General features: G+C 42.5%; 2 protein-coding genes across 2 annotated transcripts; both read left to right on the forward strand.

Annotated features, from left to right (window-relative positions):
* Nucleotides 1–458: 458 nt before the first annotated feature.
* LOC118081574 (platelet glycoprotein IX-like) lies at nucleotides 459–1,453 on the forward strand. Its single transcript, XM_035108069.2, has one exon. The coding sequence runs from the start codon at nucleotides 572–574 to the stop codon at nucleotides 1,217–1,219; it is 648 nt and encodes a 215-aa protein (XP_034963960.2). The 5' UTR covers nucleotides 459–571; the 3' UTR covers nucleotides 1,220–1,453.
* Nucleotides 1,454–4,033: 2,580 nt separating this feature from the next.
* Nucleotides 4,034–10,484, forward strand: LOC118081573 (platelet glycoprotein IX-like). Its single transcript, XM_035108067.2, has 3 exons — nucleotides 4,034–4,340; nucleotides 8,249–8,372; nucleotides 9,381–10,484. Exon 3 carries the CDS (start codon nucleotides 9,382–9,384, stop codon nucleotides 10,000–10,002), a length of 621 nt encoding a protein of 206 aa, XP_034963958.1. The 5' UTR covers nucleotides 4,034–4,340; nucleotides 8,249–8,372; nucleotide 9,381; the 3' UTR covers nucleotides 10,003–10,484.
* The last annotated feature ends 7,795 nt before the right edge of the window (nucleotides 10,485–18,279 follow it).

Below are 18,279 nucleotides of genomic sequence, written 5' to 3' on the forward strand. Positions count from 1 at the left end.
CACTTCTGAACATATGGAAAGGCATGAATCAGTGGCTGGTACACCAGATACTGATCATCTTCTATCCTCTGTTACCTTGATATTTCAATGGAAAATCAAGTTCCTGAACCAAAACCACTGACCAGATGAGTTGCTATTCAAATATTCTCTCCCCCCCCCCAATTTAGCCATGTACTCTGGGCAGCACCGTTTTCTAAAATAATGGGTTAAGCAAGAGGGAGTCAATGTAGTGCCCTCCAGATGTTGCTGAACTACAACTCCCATCAGCCCCAGGCAGCATAATCAATGTTCAGGGATGATGGGAACTGTAGTCCATGAAGATCTGGAATACTTGGTGTAACCCTGAACATTATACAACAGCAGCATGAGTCTCTTCTACGTCTCTTGTTGCCACTCTTCCATATCATTTGAGGGTGCTGAATGCCATATATTGTATAGGAGCAATTTGTGCAGCATATTTCAAAGAAATTCTAGAATATCTGTTGGTAGAATCCAGTGGGCAAAATTGTTTTGCTGTAAAAGACAGAGCAACAAATTGCATTATGCATATTCTTGTCCCACAGCTGAAATTATGAACAAAGTAAAGATCTCCTCCAACGCTGGGATACTGGTCATGCTACTGTTATTAAGCACAGCTCAACCCCAGCCCTGCCCTCCCTGTTTGTGTGAGCAGCATGAAGACCTAAGGGGTTGGATTTTAAACTGCAGTTCTATGGGGCTGAAGGAATTGCCTCCCCTGTCATCAGAATTATGCCACTCTTGCCATACCATCAACATTCTTCATCTGCAAAACAACAGTTTAACCACGGTTCCTCCTGGTGCACTGGACAACTTAATTTACCTGAAAGAAGTTGATTTCTCCAACAACCCTTGGCACTGTGACTGCTCTATTTTATATTTCAAGCAGTGGCTGGAAGACTTCAGTAACGCTTCTCTTGCCAACCTTCAATGTGCATCTCCGGCTTCTGTAAAATTGAGAGCCTTGAGTCAGCTGACTGGGAATGAACTGGAAGGATGTAGGAAGCCTCAACCCATCAAATGCCTTGATTTCTTTTGGAGAGACTTTGCTCTTATTTTTGTGGCAATCATTGTCTTAATTTTAGCAACGTGCATTCTACGACACTCAAAAGAATTAACTTCCCAAGCCGCCAGGAAGCTACATCCTTCTGAAGTCCCACTGCTGCAGATTCATGACCCGGAAAAACAGAAATCAAAATGAGCTGCTGCGGTGACTAATAGCTCTTCAGTAAGATTACCAAAGTCATCTGTTTAAAAGGTTGTGTTTGTTCAGGCTCCAGGCGCATACAGAGCCATGACTAAATGTCCCTTAGGCTAAAGAAATAGCACCAGTTATATTCTGTTTGTTCTTGCTGATTACATAAGAACTTGTACAATGTACATAGTTACTTTACGTTTTCCCAAATGGCAATACCCACACCCTACCCTTGATGTTTCTGTGAGCCATTGGGGTGAAACCAAGGATAACCAAATTCTGTTGGCTGTGTAAATAGTTACGTAGTAATTATTACTACAAGTGCTAATACCATAGCATGGGGTAATGGAAATGTGCTCTCGTGCACCATGGCTTCTGCTGCTGTGGCACTCAACCGTATAAACATTCCCAAAGATAATTAATAATATCACTGCTATACAAACAGGGCTATGTATATGAAAAAAAATAGAGTTTAAGTTAATCTTAAACTAAATTGGGTACCAGGCCAAAGAATTTAGAACCTTAAACTCACACTCTTGCCTAAAAAGGAACTGGATTAGAGAGCTCAGTTTGCATCTCTTTTATGTTGGATCATTTATTAATGTGCTATAGCAAACTGGCGTGCTCTGGTCCATGGGGTCACGAAGAGTCGGTCATGACTAAACAACTAACCAACAACAATAGCAAACTATTTTAGAGCCCAACCAAAAGCCTGCTGTGATATCAAATGATTATTTGGGATGGAGTTTATGGTGTGTATTAATGTATCATATACCCCATGAATATATTGTGAATAGAGAGCACCAGTTCTAAAAGTATTTGTCTTTTAAACACGTCTGTCTTCAGGAAGTGGATGGCTGAATTTCATGGCTTTGTCACTGAAACTTTAGTACTCTTTACTGATGAGTCTTCATCCATTGCATACTGTTCCTAACCACTAAGCCCAATAGTGACTTTGCTTGCAATAATGTTAGTTATGAATTTATAGTTGTAATGGTTTGTACACCCCCTGCTTCAAGACACCATGCTGGCTTTATTAGGATGCACCAGGATGCCTTTTGTTATTTAAGAGGACATAAATCCTCAAAAACGAGCAAGGTGTTTGTTGGTTTAAATAAAGCATGCTGATAGCTCACGCTCAGCAAGTTCTGTGGCATGTTTCCACGGCTATTCTGTCTCTTTCCAGTTTCATTACTTACTTACACACACACACAGAGAGAGAGAGAGAGAGAGATTGCTGTGTTCTCACTTAATGCCAGATATATTTCAGAGCAAGGATGGGGAACCTTCCAGATGTTGCTGGATTACAACTCCCATCACCCCTGACCATTGACCATGCTGGCTGGGGTTGGCTGGGACTGGAGTCCTAACAACATCTGGAGGGCCACAGGTTCCCCTCCTCTGGTTTGAGGATGCTATGGCAGTGACCCGTATTATTTCTCAACAGCTCTCATGAGGATGGCAAATACCTGAATTTAAGAAAAGGGTATTGGGTGAAGAAGTGAGTGGCTGCTCCATGAGTAGGAATTCTGTCCACCATTTCTGAAGTAGGAACTCTCTCTTGTAAACAGCAGGGGTGCTTCCAGATTGGGTCCTTTTTCTTCTTAAGTGCCATTGTGTTTTAAAGTGCTATAATTTTTTAAAGGCAGGCAGAACAGAAAGCCAAATACCTAAAAGTGAAAAAGTCAAAATGTCACCACTGCTGATAGTTGGGTGATCATCAGATTTTTTTTCTAGCAGTTGTCAGCTGAAATCCAATTCAGGGGGGGGGGAGGCAGAGGCAGGGACCCAAAAGTCTGGATACCTTGATCTCTGTTTACAGTGTGGATGGAATACTGAAGCTACATCTGTGCCAATTTCTGTAATAATTAGGGACTCTCTAAGAATCTTTAAACAATCGACAGCACAGTCATACACATGTCAACTGAGAAGTAAGTCCTACTAATCTCCTGCATTTGTTGCCAAATAATTGAGTATAGAATTGTATCCTTTGGAGCCTAGCTGCATTTGGATAAACACACAGTTCCTAAAATATATATAATTGGTTGGCATCCATCTGTCTTGTGAGACAATGGAGGAGTGTGCCTTTGGGGGTGAAGTCAAACTATTGGAAGGCTACAGCACCTGCTGTGGCTGTAGAAGCCAATACAGGTGTTTTGTTGGAGTGGGGGGCAGATGAAGGTTTTGCTGCTACAGGTGCACCATGGCATTTCTTCTCTCTGTGCTCCTCCCAGCAGTCATCCCTCCTCTGGTCACTGCTGTGGGTACACAACCTGTCTGTCTGTCTCCAGGCACTGTGGTCATCTGCAAGGGATTCCCACATGGCCAGGTTAAATTTGCCAGCCTTCATATCATGTTTGCAGACACCCTTGTAATGCAGAGTTGGTCTGCCAAGGGGCCTGGGGCCTGAAGCTAGTTCCCCACAGAGCACGTCCTTGGGGATCCTGCCGTCTTCCATGGCTGTGATGACACTTCAGATTTCAGAGAGCTCATGTCAACTTAAAATGAAAATGGACTAGCCCAGGAACGAATGAGAAGTCTTCTGTGTTTGGAAGCTGTCCAGAAATGAATATGGTGCATAATGGTGAATGTGACAGTATTTCTTTGGAAACAAGTCTTCTTATGAAAGTCTTAGCAGAAGTCATTGTGGAGCAGCAGTCTTTCCAATAAGCAGAATTCTCCTTATCAGGTGGGAACCCCTGTGCCTTTATCTGGGGGGATATTTCCAGAGCAGGAGCTAACTGGCTCAGAAAGAGGATGGAGGGAGCGTCACCAGCTTATCTTGCCCAGCCACTTCTTTCAGCAGCACTGGGCCACTTCCCATGCAGCCAATCAACTCCAGCTGCACAGTGCATGCTGTTGATTACAGTCTTTGCTGCCACAACCTGCAGAAAGGCAAGAAATTACTATGTCATGGATCTAAAATGGAACATACAGAAAAAGGCTCCTCCAAGGGATTTCGAAAAGCCCCTCAAGTAGTCTTCTGACCAACTCTACCTTCTCGTAGGCACTGAAGAGTATGCAGTGAATCCTGCTGCAAAATCAACATAAATACTCAAAAAAAACCAAAAATAAAAGAATGCAGAGCTGTGAACTGATTGATCTTCTCATGTGTTTTGGACTTGAGGTAAGTGTCAGTATCTCTATGCGTCTTTTCTTTCTGCAGAGCCGCTCTCATGCTCTCTGTGCTGTCCATGACGTGGTGTCCAAATGAACCTTATGGTATATCCACACATAGCAGAAATAATGAGAGAAAAGCACAAAAAAAAATTTTTAAGGGACCTGCATGCCCATGGTAGCAAAGAAAAAGTCTGAATGTTTTAAGCGTTTTTACCTTTCTTAATCCTTTTTTTTTTTAACGTGGTGTTGGCAAAGTTTTTCACTGTATACTGTTAGGCATGGGTAGGCAAACTAAGGCCTGGGGGCCGGATCCGGCCCAATCGCCTTGTAAATCTGGCCCGCAGACAATCAGCGTGTTTTTACATGAGTAGAATGTGTGCTTTTATTTAAAATGCATCTCTGGGTTATTTGTGGGACATAGGAATTCGTTCACCACCCCCCAAAAAAAATATAGTTCGGCCCACCAAAAGGTCTGAGGGACAGTGGACCGGCCCCCTGCTGAAAAAGTTTGCTGACCCCTGCTGTTAGGCATCTCAGTATTTTAAAAGGTTTTGCATTTGGTTGTTAACTAACAAACTTAATGGCCCTGAGTAATATAGTAGGATAACCTGAAATTATTATTCAAATCAAGTATTGTTTCTCTAGCAACCCATTGATTTTGGTAACTGACAGTTTAAACGCTACTGTGTAAAGTACTTTGGTTTCACTTGGATAAAAGTACCTAGGTTTTTTTCAGTGAAAATAAACAAACTGATCTCCTTTATAAAATGAACCAACCACAATTAACATGTTTGGAGCATGCATAAATCATAACACAGGGGGTAATTTAACATTAATGGCTTTAATTTGCTTTAACATTTTCATTCACGATATGGTACATAATTAGATCTTATGAAAGGTTTATTCTATGCATTTCATGCATCACAAGGTTTTCTTGCTCATTTGCTACAGATAAGCTTTAGCTCTCTTTGGAGAACACAGCAGGAACTGCTGCTGCATCAAAAAGTGAAAGCACACAAGAAATTAAGGGATGTTCTCAAAAGTGGGGTGGGTGGTGCGCAAAGTTTGTTAGCAGGGTGCTGAGCTCCTCTCTGATACCCTCCTTCCCCAGACTAGGAACAATCTGTGACTGTTTCTTCATCTTGTTCTGTTTACCATCTATTAACCTGGGTAGGAAAAACCATGCTAGGACCACCACTTGGCCTTAGGAGAATGCTTCTCAAAATTTCTGTTTGTTGCCTGCCTCCATATCCAGCACTCCCCATCAGTTCCATGAATAAGAATGTGGGTCTATATGTGCAGCCCACTACCATGAAGAGATGTAGACAGGATAGTTTTCCAACATTGCCATTGCAAGAACAACAGAACAGGGCAGCTTTGCTTTTGTCTTAAAACCACATGCAGAAAAATACAATTGGGAACAAAGCTGCATTTTATCCTAAGGTAGGCTGTACTGGTCTCTCCTGGCTAAATCTTCATGCCTCCCATGTGTCCCTCCTCCAACCCCATAGGACACCCTTCCATAATTTGAAACATTAGCCTACAGGGCATTATTGTATGTGAGGCTTTGTTGTATTTAGATCAGTCCAACATGTCCTGCAAACATGGTATTGGTTTTTCTGTTTATTTTTTTTTTGTCTGCAGAGACTCCTCTGCTTTTTTAAAAATAGTTTTTATTGAATTTTCCATTTTTTATACAACCATCATATTGTCCTCACACAAATTTTTATCTTACTCAAAACACTAAAAAGAAAGAAATAAAACAGAAAAAAACAAGAATATAAGTGGACGTTGCTAAGAAGGAAAAAAAACCCAAGCAACACCCAAAAGAATAAGAAAGAAAAAAGAAGAAAAAAGGAGAAAAAAATTAAAAAAAATAATTCCAATCTTATCTAGGCATACTTCTTAAATCAACGACTTCCTCGTCCCTCCCTACCCGGGTTCTTTTTTTTATTTATTTCAACTTTTGCAATCTTCATAGATTAATAATTTTCTCTAATAATCCATTCTCAATCTTTACAACATCAACTAGTTTTCTCTTATCATCTCAAATTCACTTATATAAACATTAAACTAAAACACCCCTTAGCCTATAGGTACTCTAGAGGAATTTCTAATTACCTCATCCTTAATATTTAAACATATCCTTACCCTAAAAAACGTTTTAATTGTTACCCCCCTCCCTCCCCCGATTGGCAATCCCCTGCAAACCCCGACCAGTTCCTTATCACAGTCCATTTTCGTACCATTCTATCAATCCCTTGTAAATATTTTCATATAAATTTCACCCTATTCCCTCTCTTGCCCATTTCAATGCAGCCCATCCTTTTCCCCTCTCCCTCTTTTGTCCCAATTCTTGTACTTTGACTTTTTCTCCATTCTTCTTGTTCTTACTCCCCCAGAACCCAATCTTAGTTAGCTCTTTGCACTTTAAGATCTTGTCCATGACCAGGGTTTGGTCTCCCTCTCTCACTGAGAGACCCCACTCCTGAGTCTCTCCCGGTGCTGAAGCCTGCTGAATGTAGCCAGTGTCCTTCGCAGCTTCTCTCACAAGTTGCTCTAGGTTCCCGGTTTTCGGCTCGATCTCCACTTTTAAGTTCAATGTATCTTCTGGAGGAGAAAGTTTTAATTGTATCTCTTCCCTGAGATTCTGTATCAATTTTCCATTTTCCCGTACATCCTTTGCCAGCTCTTGTATCTGCTCTAATAAAAACTGCATACAGTCATTTCCCAGCTGTGGATTCATTGTTTAGTCTATTTAGTTCTTTGTGTTCTCAAATTACAGAGAGAGGCTCGGATGGCTGGTTCCCACTGTAGTCTCGATGTGCTGCGCATTTCATTTTATTGTCCAATTGTTGTTTTGCACGTAAATTCCAACTTTTGTGTTTTTTTAAACCAAAGTCTATAACGCAGTCCTTAATAAAGCATCCTTGCTACTTCCAAGCTAAATTCAAAGTTGAAAGATTGTATTAGGACAATTTCCTGATCAGTGACCTCACAATGGCGGCTGGTCTTTGTTTCCAGGTTCCTGCCCCCAGGTCTCCGGAGGGATCGTTCTCAATATTGCCAATTCTTTGCAGAGATCAATAAAAAAGCGCTTTCCCCTGGCTCTGCCCCAAGGGAAAGGGTTCAGCTTAATTTTTTTCCTAGAGGCTTTCAGAATCCCTTTCCAGCGTTTTAGCTGCGGGCTCTGTGATTGCATGACTGTCTCGGTAAGGGGGGGGGGAACGACCTCCGTTTCCTTTTTAATTCCCCTCCCGTGGCCGAATCTTCTCAGTTTGGTCCCAATAATTTACTCACAGTGCCAATCTTGATTTGGAGGTATCTGGTGCTCTGCAACGTCGGCTTAGGGCTTCACTCCGCTGAGGTAGCGAATGGATCCAAGGCTCCGTCCCGGACTGACTGCTCTCGGAGCTCAAACAAGGAGCTTACCGGGCATCAACCAGAACTTTAAGGAGCTCTGCTGGATCTCCACGACCCCCGAAAGCCAAATCGGGGGGTTTTCCGGGTGGCCGCGTCGCCCAGGCGGCTCACCCCTCCTCAGCGGGGCCAGGGTCCTCGGAGACTGAAAGACCCGTGCCGATCGCTAATGGCGCCAGACCGGAAGTGATGGTTTTTCTGTTTATACCCAAGGAAACTCAGCTGTCTTTTGAATTAAACAAAGTTTACTGGACAAAGGTTAAAAACTCTTTCTTCTAAGATGTTAATCTCTCTGGGCCAAACACTGCATTGAAGCTTGCAACCATCAACAAATCTGTAAACAGGCACATCTATTTAGTGCATGGAGAAGAGGGGTGCTGGTTTGAACTGCCACCTTGACTCATTTCCTGCACTCACTGTTCTTCAAAATGTGTAGGATGGTGATGCTTACATATGAAATGTGTGATATATAAAATTATTATGACTTGTCTACAGAAAGCGTCAGGTTCGCCACCTCTGAACAGCAAGCTCCACCAACTCCCTGAAATCTGCTTTCTTCAGACAAGATTATTGAGTCTAATCCCACATTTGGAGAAGGACTCTTCTTGTCCCTTCAGAGGTTAGTATTTAGTTATAAAAGAGATACCCCATAAGGAACAGGAAGCGGAGATGTAGTTCAGAGTAAGGAGTGTTTTTTCCCTTCCCCTTCTCTCTCCCCCACTCTGGCAGTGGTCTCCTTGGATATGCCCACCAGAGATAATTCCAAAACGTTCCATAGAGGAAAACATTAAATCAAAAGTTAAACTGATCCTCAATCTGATGTTTCAGCAATGGCCTGGTAAAACAAACAATAAATTATTCCCTCCAAAGTAATATTCCCTTTCCCCATGGATGCCCACATGCTATAGACTTCCTACATGGGAGATGAAACTGCAATGGAAATGTGCAAAACCTATGTGTAGACTACAGTGGTGCCTCGGTTTAAGTACATAATTGGTTCTGGAAGTCTGTACTTAACCTGAAGCATACTTAACCTGAAGCGAACTTTCCCATTGAAAGTAATGGAAAGTGGATTAATCCATTCCAGACGGGTCCGTGGAGTACTCAACCTGAAGTGTACTTAACCCGAGGTATGACTATAATTGGTTCCGGAAGTCTGTACTTAACCTGAAGCGTACTTAACCTGAAGCGAACTTTCCCATTGAAAGTAATGGAAAGTGGATTAATCCGTTTCAGACGGGTCCGCGGAGTACTTAAACTGAAAGTACTCAAACTGAAGCATACTTAAACTGAGGTATGACTGTCTAATGAGTGGCAAGAGCATACCTGAGAGTATACAATGGCTTGCACCCATGTCACTTTGTGATGCATACAGAAGACAAATCTATATGCAAGTTTCATGCTGTTTTGACAGGAAAGTGTAGGAAATCTATATCAGCCACTACTGGAGCCTCCCTTTATAGGAGAAGGGAACAATAGATTCAGCTGCAAAAGTACAGAATGGGGAGGGGAGAGGCATTATCTCTTGTTAAATTAAAATCTTTGAAAAAATACTATACATTAGTACACATTCATGAATGTGCTGTGACTTATTTCTTTGCACTGATGCCATGATTTCAACTTTCAGAATGGTCACAAGTCAAGGAATAGGATTACTGATACTTCTGTTCCTTGAAGCCACTTCTGCAAATTCCTGTCCGCACCCTTGTACATGCTCTCCACCTGACCACAACCCACTAAAAGTAGACTGTGGCTTCAGAGAGCTGGCAACTCTTCCACTTCTACCAAGTTCAACCCAAGAACTGTACCTCCAGAACAACAATCTGGAAACAATACCTGCAGGAGCGTTTGATAATCTTCAGGCACTGCGTATCATCAATTTATCTAGCAATCCGTGGCATTGCGATTGTGGAATTATGTACTTGAAGAACTGGTTAGAAGACCAAACGGGAAACACGTTGATTAGTGACATTAGATGCTTCACTCCACCTTCACTTCACAAAAAAGCAATATCTGAACTAAGAAGGAGTGAGCTTCCTTCTTGTTCCACACCCCGAAGATTCTGTTCCGATTTCTTGTTTAGTGACACATTCCTCTTCCTCTTCATTTTTGTGCTCTTTCTCTTCCTGTGGGTTTTGATTACAAAAAGGCCTAAATTTAAAGTAGAGATTTGCAACAACAGCATGGAGACCCCAAACACATTACCTTCAACTTCTTATCAGCTGAAAAGAAGAACAGCAAGAGTCTAGAGTAATTTATCACTGCCAGTGATTACTGCGTGTTAGATTGCCAAGTGAGAAGAAAGGTCAAGCAAATGATTTCTGTTTATCGTTAAAACTGAAAAGAATTGTTATTGGCTTTTCATTTTAAGGGGTGGGAATTCAATTCATCAAGAATGTGCTCACTGCATGAATACCATCATACGCAACTTTAAAAGACTTTAGTGTCCTTATTTTAATCATTATGTTTCTGATTTATGATGCCTTCATGCTGCTGGTGAAAGCATATCCTGCAATTAGAGGTGCAACTCGGCTCTGAGATCTGAAACGTTATTACAGTTTTAGGCTAATGGGTCAGTGATAGGGCTTGCAGCTCTGGCTGAGCTGAGTTGTTTCCTGGTTGTGATCATCACCATATTGATAACCCATCAGCCCAAGCCTAGAGGCTGACGTGGTAACATTTTGTACAAGCCAATGGGGAAATATAGCTTTCATGCTCTGGTAACCCTGTTTATGTGACTGCATGTCAGAGAATTATCAATTACTGTTCACAATGTGTTGTACATGGAGCTGCCCTTGAAGATGGGCCAAAGATTGCAGTTAGTGCATGCTGCAATGTTGACAGACACTTCACTCTGGTCATATGCAACTTTAGTGGAGGGTGGCCCAGAGCCATTGGGTTGCACCCCAGATCTTGTACTCTTCTAACCCCACCCTTTCTGTACTTGTACTTTTCTCACCCCACATTCTGCCTACAGGGAGGCTGAGCACCCTGGCAAAGCACAGTGCCAATGAGACCCAACTACTCACACCTTACTTTGCCCACAGGCACATGCAGTAGTTGGTTGTAATGGAGAGTAGGGATGGGAAGGTGGAGAAGGGGCATGTTAGATGTTGAACAAGACTTTTTTTAGCATTAATATGTCCATTAAAAAACCACTTCTTGCGGATAAGATTGTGGACAAAGTTGAGGGCCCAGTCTACATAATGGTGTGTGGGACCCATAAAATACTGCTGGCATCCAATAGCTCAGAGTAAGCCATGACAACAAGAGCCAGAGTTCCTCTTCTCCCTCTAAAAACTGGCCTAAATCAGCAACCATACATATAAATCACCATATGCAAATTTTATGTAAATTTGTGCCATAACTCTGACACACGTGCATGCATGCAGAACACATTTTCCTGTCTCAAATATACTTTAGCTACACCAAAGTCTATAAATGAAACCCATTAATTTGATTCTTACTCCAACTTAACTTAATTTTTTCTGATAACCATCTCTCACATACGTGAAAACAGCTAGAAATGTCTTTGTTATGTTACATAAAACAGACAGCTATTTAAATAAGGAGCTAAATGTCCATCATTATTACAGATGGAAGGTGAAGAAGGGAGTTTATATTGCAAGGAATATCTCGGGAGCAGAATAGGACAGTTCACAAACTACATTGCTCTTGCAGGACAAACCCGAATATAGCCCTCTAAGTCATAATAGTTAATGTGGTAGCATGGTTCGGGCGCACATTGTTCTACCTAGTAAGAAAAATTCCAGACGGGTTGAAAACTCAAGTTACTAGCTCTCAGGGAGGAGAATTTCCCCCTTTCACATCCTTTTATCCCTCACGATAGATGAATTATATCTACCTCCCAGGTCCCACCACTAGATGTCATATGGGGAACTGCTGGATAAACCATCTTCATAGAATTGGAAGGGATCTTGAGAATCATCTAGTCCAACTACCAGCAATGCAGGAATATGCAGCTTTTCCATATGGGCATAGTACCTAAGAGCCAGTGGGGTGTAGTGGTTAAGAACGGTAGACTCGTAATCTGGTGAACCGGGTTCGTGTCTCCGCTCCCCCACATGCAGCTGCTGTTTGACCTTGGGCTAGTCACACTTCTCTGAAGTCTCTCAGCCCCACTCACCTCACAGAGTGTTTGTTGTGGAGGAGGAAGGGAAAGGAGAATGTTAGCCGCTTTGAGACTCCTGAGGGTAGAGATAAAGCAGGATATCAAATCCAAACTCCTCCTCTTCTTCTTCTTCTGCAAACTTTGTGTTATCAGCACCGTGCTCTAACCAACTCTGCTATCGGCTCCTCACTTTCCCAGTTCTTAAATTCAAATGCTTCCATGGGATGCCTACTCCCTGGGCAGAGGTCTATTATTTAGAATCCCATAGAGCTATCAACAAACTAAAACAAAGACTAGCTTTCCCCGTTTCTTTCCTGGTAATAAAGAATCTGAGCAGACATTTTTCCAGTTCAGCAGAAATCACTCTTCAAAGCCCAAGCATGGGTAGGAATGAAAGTGCAAAGCAAAAGAATTACAAAGAACAAAGCATTTTTCTTTCTCGGATTACCTGTGGAGTGAAAAGCATTTTACCAAGATTAATAAGAACTAGACGTACACTTCAAGCCAAGGAATGTTCATTTGAAAACACCACACTATTTCTCTCTGTGTTTTATTAGTACTAGTGAAAGGGTAAGACAGTTAAAATGGTTGTGCACTATAGAAAGGTCTCATTAGTATTCAGTAAGAAAAGTGGCCGATTTTTCTCTCTCACACAAGACTTCAGATTATGTTCACATGCCTGGGCTGCTAATGCTTAGCAGCCAATCTTAATGAGAATCTTGCAAAATCAATCAAACCCTATCAAATATCTCATGGATGTCATGGTAAAAACAGAATGACTACAGTATATAACATCTGCATGCTAACAAAGAATGTGCGCTAACGGGATATATTCTTAGCCATTTTAAACATTTGAATGGATTTATCCAAAATCCATTGCATATCTTTTACTTGTATTGTTTGGCACCCAAGACCTGGTGCGAGGTGTAAGTTTTGTCAAACCATTCCTGGGAACTGTAGTTTGTTAGGGGTGCTGGTAATTGTAGCTCTGTGAGTAGTAAACATCAGTCTCCATGATGCTTTGTGGGGGAGCTATGTGCTTTAAATGTATGGTGTGAACACAGCCTAAGTAAAAATAACTGAGACAGGATAATCAGTACAATTAACCATGTGGTGGGGCAACATACATCATCCTGAACAACAAATGCTTAAGAAAACAACCACATTTTTAAGATGGCACTGGAATGAGGGGATATGGCGCCAGTCATACCTCAGAGGGGGAGGCACTCCAGAAGTGGGACACCACCATGAGGAAGGCCCTGTACCGTATTGTTGGTGGAGGAAGCCTGCAGCACGTGTGGGAGAGACACAGTAAAGAGAGGCTGCACATAATGTGCAACTCTGAGAAATGTGGCACTAAGAAGGGGCTCCTTAAGAGAACTTAAAGCTTGGTGGGCAGGACGGAAGAAACACAAGTATGCACATTTTTCATTGGGGGGGGGAATCAAGTACCTAGTTTCTATATAGTGTCTGTTTCAGAGGTGCTGTTTCCAAATACAAAAATCCCTAGGTAACCTATCTAATATGATTTGAAGAGAAAATCAATAGGTACCCACAATTTGGCTATATAGTACTGTACCGTATCAATCTGAAACCATTAACTGTAGCCAGTACTCAAGTGTTGATTAAAAATGCTATGAGTAGCAAAAAAGAGGGGATTTATTTATTTATTTATTTATACCCCGCCCATCTGGCTGGGTTTCCCCCGCCACTCTGGGCGGCTTCCAACAAATACCAAAATACATTAAAATATCACAGATTAAAAACTTCCCTAAACAGGGCTGCCTTCAGGTGTTTTCTAAATGTCAGGTAGTTGTTTATCCCCTTGACCTCCGATGGGAGGGCGTTCCACAGGGCGGGCGTCACTACCGAAAAGGCCCTCTGCCTGGTTCCCTGTAGCTTTGCTTCTTGCAGTGAGGGAACCGCCAGAAGGCCCTCGGCGCTGGATCTCAGTGGATGGTAAAGAGTCATACTCTGAGAACTGATTTGGCTACATAGCATGAAACAGCTCTGTTGGCATTACACATGCACTCACTTTCATGTGCTAACAGGTTCCCATCTGCTAATTGTGTACATTTTCCATTTTGTTCAATAACAATTCAAAAAGCACCATTTTTGCCAACCATACTATTTAAAACAGGCATAGGCAACCTTGGCTCTCCAGATGTTTTGGAACTACAACTCCCATGATCCCTGACCACTGGCCCTGTTAGCTAGGGATCATGGGAGTTGTAGTTCCAAAACATCTGGAGAGCCAAGGTTGCCTATGCCTGATTTAAAACATCGAAGGATTCTGAGTGGCTAATCTGAAAAAGGCAGATCTGTAATCATCAGCACACTTACTCTGTTGCTATCCTATGGCAAGACATGTCTACCTGGAAGTAAGTTATGCTGAACTGAGGACTGCAGTCTCACTATTTTTAAAATAATGTAATATGTAGAATTCACACTTGGGGAAAATGTCCCTCTACTACAGCTAATTTAGACCTAACATCTTCAGAGCAGTCAGTCTGGTTCTCTTAATGTTTAGAATGGTATGAATATATAGATCTATGCTTTTTAATCATTGTTGACTGGCCTGAAAAAGCTGCACAATTAGTAGATTGCAGCCTTGTGGCATGCTATTTTAAAAGCTATTTATACTCCCCCCTCCCCCACAATTTTAAGGCAAGCCTTCCAAAGCAGTCTACATTAACCTGACGAACACAAATACTGTACCATTTAAAACATTGTATCATTTAGAGTATCATACTGAAGTTAGTATATGTGCAATTGTACATTCATCATCATGAAGCACCACAACAAATGCTTCATATTTTCCTAATAACCATCATAATGCAGGCAACTCGGCCACAGAGGAAAAGCTTGTAAGAATAAATCGTTTTCAGTCGCCAGCTCTAGAGCTCTCTCATCTCAACTGATGGAGGGAAATCTCACTTTCTAAAAATTGCCAACAATCCTGCATTGCACTGTCTAATTAAGCTAAGTGTTCTCGGTCAAACAGAATAGCTTTGGAGCATTAATGGAGTCAAACTCTGACATGATTACTCTGGCTGAGCAATGTGCTCCTGCATTTCTAATAGTGCCCCTGTTTGAAATCTGGGCCCTGGGGACTGGCATTTGAAAAGTTAGCTATTCTCATCAGAGTATTGCAGTGTCACTTTCTCAATAAAAGCAGCAGGGATGAAATCACACATTTTCCAAACTGGTTTTTCCCTTGGAAGCTCCCCCCCCCCAAAAAGGCAGAAGCTAGAAAACAGAGAAGTTCTAAGGTGTACCAGGGAACTGCTAAGGTTCCATGAGGGGAAGGGAACACCCACACACCAAGAGAGAATATTGTTATGCGTTTGCATGGAGCAAGAATCCTCACACACTGTGCCAAGTTCTCCCCATACTGTACTTTCTAAAATTAGTAAATGTAGGGCTGGATCAATGGATTTAGCAAGGCCTAAAAAACAAATCAAGCCAGCTTTTTCAGGGTCAGAGCCATGGTTGATTTCTGCTGGCATCCAAGACTGTATCCATGGGAGAAACAAGACCCTTTTGGAATGATAATGCTATGAACCCCTCCATCGTAGGCCCAGGTTGTATATATGTGTAAATAAACCATATATCCACAGTCTCTGCTGTGCCTTATTCAGAAAATAAAACACAAACCATGGGTAAGCATTGGAACCCCTGGAATCTTGCACCACTTGGAGATTGGGGTGGAGTGCAACACTATTACGAATTGTAAAAGGGATCAGTTCATGCTTCACTTGCTTTATATTTAAAAGAAAATAAAAACGGATAGATTAAGATTGAAAACACGACACATTACTAATTAGACACTAGTTTAAGATGATATACATTTTCTGCTATTCTTTACTGATCCCTGGAATGATCATTTTAGTACTCCATGTAGACTCTGCGTAGATTGTTACCTACGTGAATGATTAAAAAAAAGACATTGCAAAAGCATTTTCTCAACTAATATTCTGTCCTGCACACTGCATAGACAAGAAAATTACACTATATTGGATAATTAATACTGAAAACAAACAAACAGGAAGACAGTTTAATTAGAGTGGGATTAGATTACTCGGGCCAGTAGTCAGCAGATTTTAGTCAATCAAATTCAGCCTTGTGTGGAAATGATCAAAAGCAGCTCTCAATTGATGCTCAATTAAAATTTATGTGGGGCTCTCCCTTCTGTTTAGAGACTTCTGACCAGCTATTAATCTAATAAATATTACAAGTAAAAATATGAATTCGGCCAAATGGCAATAAAAGAAACATGGATGATGTGGCAGGAAGCCCTACAAGTGCAGAAGCTACCCAATCACCATCAAAAAGTGAAAAACAGCAGCATATGTTTGTGCCTGAGCAGCCAGCCTCAGGCTCCTGATAGCACAGCAAGGGAAGAGACAGCTTTTAACTGCTGGATGCGCACCAGTGAGTTGTCAGATTGTTCAAAAAGGCAACCTGGGATAATTTTAGCCCAAATGTCGAAGGGAAAGCAATCTGTTCCTAGGACTCTAATGCTGCCCCACCACTTGCCTCACCACCATTTTCCAAGCTGCACTTGTGCACATCATTTGCCAGACTAATTAAGATGTGATTATTTTAATGTGGAGCAAAATGGAGAATGGGCAAGAATTGTGCAAAACACTCCAAATATTACTGCAGAGCAACCTTGAGTATCATTCGGGCTGCAGCATTTCCCTTTCTCTGTGAATTAACACGTCCAGAAATCAGTCGTAATTATCTCTTCTTTGTGGCAATCTTGACAACCAATTTGTGCTACCTGACACTATACCAACCATAGCTGCCAAGTTCTCCCTTTTTTTAAGGGAAATTCCATTATGCTTAATAGGCTTCCTCGCGAGAAAAGGAAAAACTTGGCAGCTATGATACCAACCAGCCTGCCAGGACATCATTGGCTCAGGGCATATTACACCCACACCTAGCATCCAAATTCAATTGTGGTGCAATTGCTATTTATTGTAATGCACCCACAGAATTGGGTGTGGGTTATGAAGTGGCACTATATTGTTTGATGATGATGATGATGATGATGATGATGATGATAATAATAATAATAATAAATAAATAAATAAATAATAAATAAATAAATTATTTCTACCCCACCCATCTGGCTGGGTTTCCCCAGCCACTCTGGGTGGCTACCAACAGAACATTAAAATACAATAATCTATCAAACAAGCTTCCCTAAACAGGGCTGCCTTCAGATGTCTTCTAAAAGTCTGGTAGTTGTTTTTTCTCTTTGACATCTGGTGAGAGGGCATTCCACAAGGCAGGTGCCACTACCGAGAAGGCCCTCTGCCTGGTTCCCTGTAACTTGGCTTCTCACAGTGAGGGAACCACCAGAAGGCCCTCGGCACTGGAGCTCAGTGTCCGGGCAGAACGATGGGAGTGGAGACGCTCCTTCAAGTATACTGGACCGAGGCCGTTTAGGGCTTTAAAGGTCAGCACCAACATTTCGAATTGTGCTCGGAAATGTACTGGGAGCCAATGTAGATCTTTCAAGACCGGTGTTATGTGGTCTCGGTGGCCGCTCCCAGTCACCAGTCTAGCTGCCGCATTCTGGATTAGTTGTAGTTTCCGTGTCACCTTCAAAGGCAGCCCCACATACAGCGCATTGCAGTAGCCCAAGCGAGAGTAAACTAGAGCATGCACCACTCTGGCGAGACAGTCTGCGGGCAGGTAGGGTCTCAGCCTGTGTACCAGATGGAGCTGGTAAACAGCTGCCCTGGACACAGAATTGATCTGCACCTCCATGGACAGCTGTGAGTCCAAAATGACTCCCAGGCTGCGCACCTGGTCCTTCAGGGGCACATTTACCCCATTCAGGACCAGGAAGTCCTCCACACCTGCCCACCTCCTGTCCCCCACAAACAGTACTTCTCTCTTGTCAGGATTCAACCTCAATCTGTTAACTGCCATCCATCCTCCAACCGCCTCCAGGCACTCACACAGGACCTTCACTGGTTCTGATTTGAAAGAGAGATAGAGCTGGGTATCATCCGCATATTGATGAACACCCAGCCCAAACCCCCTGATGATCTCTCCCAGCGGCTGCATGTAGATGTTGAAAAGCATGGGGGAGAGGACAGACCCCTGAGGCACGCCACAAGTGAGAGTCCAGGGGTCTGAACACTCATCCCCCACCACCACTTTCTGAATACGGCCCAGGAGGAAGGAGCGGAATCACTGTATGACAGTGCCCCCAGCTCCCAACCCCTCTAGACGGTCCAGAAGGATGTTATAGTCGATGGTGTCAAAAGCCGCTGAGAGATCCAGCAGGACTAGGAAACAGCTCTCACCTTTGTCCCTAGCCTGCCGGAGATCATCGACCAGTGCGACCAGGGCAGTTTCAGTCCCATGATGAGGC

This window comes from Zootoca vivipara, chromosome 2 (assembly GCF_963506605.1).
Source record: "Zootoca vivipara chromosome 2, rZooViv1.1, whole genome shotgun sequence".
Classification (NCBI taxonomy): Eukaryota; Metazoa; Chordata; class Lepidosauria; order Squamata; family Lacertidae; genus Zootoca; species Zootoca vivipara.

What these genes read in the sequence shown, in the direction of transcription:
- LOC118081574 (XM_035108069.2), top strand. Translation starts at nt 572, where the DNA reads ATGAACAAAGTAAAGATCTCCTCCAACGCTGGGATACTGGTCATGCTA.
- LOC118081573 (XM_035108067.2), top strand. Translation starts at nt 9,382, where the DNA reads ATGGTCACAAGTCAAGGAATAGGATTACTGATACTTCTGTTCCTTGAA.